The sequence below is a fragment of the Trichechus manatus genome, unplaced genomic scaffold, assembly GCF_000243295.1.
Source record: "Trichechus manatus latirostris isolate Lorelei unplaced genomic scaffold, TriManLat1.0 scaffold00282, whole genome shotgun sequence".
Classification (NCBI taxonomy): domain Eukaryota; kingdom Metazoa; phylum Chordata; class Mammalia; order Sirenia; family Trichechidae; genus Trichechus; species Trichechus manatus.
Window position 1 is genome coordinate 1,194,930 of NW_004444218.1, and position 5,500 is coordinate 1,200,429.

General features: G+C 63.9%; 1 protein-coding gene across 1 annotated transcript; it reads right to left on the reverse strand.

Annotated features, from left to right (window-relative positions):
* Window positions 1-2,804: 2,804 nt before the first annotated feature.
* On the reverse strand, window positions 2,805-4,691 carry RTN4R (reticulon 4 receptor). The gene is made up of 2 exons (XM_004390104.2): window positions 4,622-4,691; window positions 2,805-4,206 (listed from the first exon to the last, which is right to left on the reverse strand). Exons 1-2 carry the CDS (start codon window positions 4,689-4,691, stop codon window positions 2,810-2,812), a joined length of 1,467 nt encoding a protein of 488 aa, XP_004390161.1. The 3' UTR covers window positions 2,805-2,809.
* Window positions 4,692-5,500: the final 809 nt, after the last annotated feature.

Sequence of the window (5,500 nt, forward strand, 5' to 3'; positions counted from 1 at the left end):
GATGGGTGAGCCAACAGCCACTGTCCAGTGGGAGATTTACACGCTCAACATGCTTCACACGGCTTTAGTTAGCTTCCTTTAAGGCCTCAGGGTGCAGGGGACTCGGGCTGGACGTTGCTGCCCACCCACCCCCACCTCATCCAGTTCCCGACACCAGCTGGGTCAGGGGTGGGTCAAGCGGAGCCAGTGAGGGGCAGGGGTGGGAGCAGGTGGCAGCTGAGCCCTGGGGGGCACTGGCCAGCCTCTCCGTTGGTCTAGTTGCTCAGCAGGAGGCCTCCCCCACTACCCCCAATCCCTTCTCCAGCCTTCCTCAGGGTGAGCTCATCTCTTCCTGGGCTGTAAATATCACCCAGTGCTCACAACTCCCAAATGTGTCCTTCAGCCCAGGCCCCTCCGGAGCTCAGCCTGCACAGCCCACACGACGCCCCCGCCCAGATGTCTCCCAGGCCCTGACAACAGGCGGGCGCTCCTCCTGGCACCCCCACTTCGGGGACTGGCACCACCCGCCGACTGCTCAGGGCAGACACCTGCCTGAGCCCTGCTACTGCCCCACCCCGTCCACGTGTCCCTGCAAACTCAGTCTCCGGCTACTCCCCTTCTCAACCCCCCTCCTCAGCTGAAGGAGACTTGCACACCGCCTCCCCACAGAGTGCCGAGGTTCTCCCTTGTGGGGGGGGGGCATGGAGCAGGGGTGTGCGGAGCCCTGAGGGATGAGTTGGGGGCTCTGTGGTGCCAGGAGGAGGGTGTGGCCAAAAGGGCGGGTGCAGCAAGGTCATGGGGGTCATCCAGGTCACAGCTCCGAGTGGGCCTTGGGCAGCCTTGCCAAGCACTCACTGTCCATCCCATGCTGCCCAGGGCCCCTCCTTGGCCCCCAGGTCCCCACCCCCAGGGCCGGCTGGTGGTGACAGCAGTCAGGCCTGTAGTGTCCAGGGGGCAGACAGTGCCCCTCAGTGGGGAGCAGCTCCCAGAGGCAGTGAGTGCCCTGTGCTGGGAGAAGGAGTGCAGCTAAGGGAGGTCCCAAGGACCAGGGGCTCCAAGGAGTGGTGGTGGTGGGCCTGCAGGCACAGGGCAGAGATTGCCAACACCAAGACATAAAACCCTTCACAGAGCTGGCTCTGCCTGGGATCGGGGCTGCTGGGAGGCACAGGGGAGCGGTAGGGTCTCCTGGGACCCAGAGGGTGTTAGGCAACCGGTGTCCCCAACTGTGCAGGGCCTAAGCCACCTGGCCTGAGCTCACCGGGGCTCAGACATGTTGGCGTACGCCATGCACAGGGCAAATCTAGCCCACTGCCCTCTGGGAAACAGCATGAGGGTCCTGAGTGAGGAGGTGGTGTGTGTAGGAGGGTCTGAGGAGGTGTCAGGGCCAGCCACTGGGTAAGGACCACCCTTGAGGACCCTGCCCAGGTACCCTGGCGACAGATGCCCACAGGCTGAGCCTTGCAAGGAACCTCTCCCCAGGCAGCCCAGCCTGGTGGGTCCCAGATGGGGTGGGGTCTGAGTCCCTCACCCGGGGCAGTGGCACAGAGGGGCTGGTAGAGGGGTTAGGGGGCCTTGGGAGCTGAGCTCATCCCCTCTCCTTGCTCCCCCTCCTCCCTCCCCGAAGTTCCAGGAGTCCCTGACGCCCCACTGCCATCTGGCTCCACCAACCCCACTCCCCCTATTCCCTCTCTCAACTCACTGTCTCCAGCTCCCCCTCCCCAGTCCCTGCCCTGTGGGGGAGCCTCTAGCAGCCACATGGCAACTTAACCCTTTTGTTTCTAAGTCCTCACGGCCCAGGACCTGAAAAAACGTGTGGGCATGTCTGCACCCGTGCTGTATGGTCTGGATCCCTGTGTGCACGTGTGTACTTATGTTTCGTGTCCACGTGCACGTGCGTGCGTTTTGTGCATGTGTTGTGTGTGCATGCAAACCCACGGGGACTGCGTCTAGGGTGCGAGCCTGGTGTAAGAGGATGGGGGTGTGGGTGTGGCTGCGTGTAGTGTGTACCTGTAGCAGTGATGTGAGGTGCATGTGGCCCGGCTGGTTCTAGGAGGGGACGGCACCCCCAGCCTCACCCACCCGACTCTCCTTCAGGGCCAGCCAGCCTAACCCCAGCCCTGATGGGCAGCCGCAGAAACACAGCAGCAGCACATATGGGGCTGGGGTTAGTGGGGCTGGCTGGGGTGGCAGGCTGGAACCCCTCCAGGGACCTGGGTGACACCAGAGCTGGCATCCAGAGGCATCCCACACCATGGGCCTGGCGTGGGCTCTGCACCGGGCACACACTTTCCCTGGACACCATGGTCACCCCACTTGTGCAGAAGGCAGAAGCTTGACGCAGGGCTGCATGTGGCTCCCTGACGTCAATGTGGGGCAGGCTTCCTGGCTATCGGGGGGAGGGGAGGTGCAGGGGCCTCAGGTAGGCCTATGACTGGGGGAGGGGCTGCACTACCAGGATGCCCATCCCCTGTCTTCTCACTGCCTACAACACCCCCGGCCAGAGAGGCCACAACTTAAGAAAAGAGCTCTTTATTCCACGTCGTCCAATATTTTTACACAAGTAAAATAAAATGCATATCTCTATGTTCCGCGATCTGGGCGGGAGGCAGCATTCTGGAACAAACGCTGCCGCACCCTGTAAACATGACGGGGTGGAGATGGGGGGTGGGCAGGCGGGGAGGCATCCGTCAGGGAGGGCCTGCCCTGCCCATGGGGCTGCTCGGTGCTGACACTGGGCTGGCAGAGGCATGGGGCCCAGGCTGACACATGGAGGGAGCCCGTATGTACACACACCTGGTTGCAGAGAAAGGCCTTATGTTCTGGGGGCTGATCAGCAAGGCCCGAGCACTGTCCACAGCGCCAGTGCCAGGCCCAGGAGGGCGAGGCTGCAGGCAAGGCCGGGCAGGGAACCTGAGCCTTCTGCGTCACCACCCCCGCCGCCCCCACTGCTCGCCTGGCCCAGACGGCACTGGCTGCGGGTGCGGTTCTTGCGGGAACAGCCTGGCCTCCGGCGTGGGCCTGTGGTGGGGGGCCCTGGTGGCTCGGGGCCCTCGGGCTGCAGCCCAGTCAGTGGGGGCTCGGCCGAGCCAGGAAGGGTCCCCAAGGGGGAGTCATTGCTGTGCCGCGGGCTGGAGCCGTTGCCTGGCGGGCTGTCACCAGGTGGTACACGCCCCTTGAGTGCGTTGCCAGCTGATGCTGGGCTCCCAGCCTCCAGCACGGAGGCCTTGTCCACGGCGTCTGGCTGGCAGCACTTCGGCAGCCCCAGCAGCTCATCAGCGGGCCCGCCGGTCCGGATGGGACGGGAGGGCCTGGCAGCCATGGCACAGCCCTCCAGGTCGGCAGCAGCCAGGCGCTTGAGGTCGCGGTTGGCCAGGTGTAAAGGCAGGCTGCAGGGCAGCTCGGACGAGGAGCCTCGGAACTGCTGAAGCCAGGCCCAGAGCGGGCGTGCCCGGCAGTCACACACCCAAGGGTTGTCATTGAGCCGCAGGTACTGTAGGGCACGCAGGGGCACCAGGGCCTCGGCAGACAGTGCCGAGAGGTTGTTGGCAAACAGGTAGAGCGTCATGAGGCGGCCGAGGTCATGGAAGGCGTGCGGGTGCACGTAGGCTACACGGTTCTGGTGCAGCAGGAGACGGTCGAGGCTGTGCAGGCCGTGAAGGGCACGCTCAGGCACGCTGGGGATGCGGTTGCCATGCAGGAAGAGGTGCGTGAGGTTGCCCAGGTCACGGAAGGTGTCATCAGGCAGCGCCTGCAGCCCATTGTCCTGCAGGTAGAGGTACTGCAGGGCAACCAGACCGTGGAACAGGCCTGGGCCCAGCTCCTGCAGGCCGCAGCGGTCCAGGTGCAGTGTGTGCAGGCGGCTCAGGCCGCGGAATGTAGCAGGGTCTACGAAGCGCAGCTGCGCATTGTCGCTGAGGTCCAGCTGCTCAAGGAGCGCCAGGCCAGAGAAGGCGGCAGCGTCAATGCGGGCCAGTGCATTGGAGTGCAGCCACAGGATGGTGAGGTTGCGGCAGGCGTGGAAGCCGGCAGCCGGCACGTGCACGATGCGGTTCCCATGTAGGAAGATACGTTCGCTGGCGGCTGGGATGTCAGCAGGCAAGGCCTGCAGGCCCTGCTGTGGGCAGCTCGTTGTCACCTTTGGCTCATTGTAGCACACGCAGGCGCCTGGGCACGGCGCCACCACCTGCCACGCCTGCAGCCACAGCAACCACGCCAGCAGCTGGCTCCCTGCAGGCAGACAACAGGCGGTTAGGGGGCAGGTGGTTAGGAGGCAGGTCCCTGAGAAGCTGGAGACACTGGGGCCACGCTGGCCCTGGGATTGCGCCTCAGAAGGAATAGGGTGGGGTGCAAGACGCAGCAACCACTATTGGGAATTGGGGCTGTGGTGTGTCCTGCTCCATACACCACGTGGAAGCTGCTGCACCTATCACACCACTGGAACCACACGTCTCACTCTGAGAAACCACACCTGCACCCCCCATGCCACTCCCTAAGGCCTGGGTCGGCCCGCCCATCTCCCCCAAGGCCCGTCGTAGGCCTCCTGGGATGGGTGCTCACACCTGCAGTCTTGGGACTCCATCAAACACAGAGTACCTGGGCCTGCCCACGACTCCCATTGGTCCCTGTGCTGTCCCTGACCTACCTCCTGTCCCCCCAACCCTCAAGCCAGGATGGGAGAGAAAGTGAGGGCTCTCGGCAAACACGTGGACCATGCCGGCCATGCTCATGGCCTTCCAGGAGGCAGTGCCTCCTGAGGGGCCTCCTGGGCTGCAGGAGGACAGGGTCTGTGGCTCGGATCCCATGTCCCACTCAGGCCCAGAGCCACCAAGGTCTCCAGGCTGCCAGATTCTTGGGGAGGCTCTGTCACCTGGCCAGGGGCTGCGGGCATCCCATCAACAGAGCCTAGGGAACACTCCCATGGGGATACAGCCCGTGTCTGGGACCCCACAGGGCTCTGGGAGACAGAGTGTGACCCTGCCTCACTCACCTGCTTCCCAGACAGGCCGCTCCCTCCATCCACACCTCCCCCTCGCCCCCCCTCCCCAACCCTCCTTTAAACTGCTTCCTGCTTTGACGGTGGAGCACTTCCTGCAGCCTCCTCCCCTTGGCCTCATTCTCAGCTTGATTTCCTCTTGGAGCAGGAGTTCACTCCTTCCCAGCCAATCCCTGCACAGCTGCCCTCTGCCACTGTCCTCAATTCTCCCGCCCAGATGGTGCCCTGTTGTTGGGCAGTGGTGACAACGTCCCCGCTTGCCTTTCTCCGGGCCACTTCTCAGTGGGTTCTTCCCCAGCCCTGTTGTGAGGTTAGACACACAGGGGCCATCAGGACCTCTCCAGGCAGGACAGCCCTCCTGGGGTGCCGTATCAAGCCCTGGTCTCACCAGCAGGGCCACATTCCCCAATACTGAGCTCACTGCTTATCATTCCACCATTGGACTACCCCTGCCCCGCCCCCCTCCCCCTTCCCCCCGAATCCTGAAGGTTCTCTCTGCCTTCAGGAGCGAGTCTATTAAAATGTGAA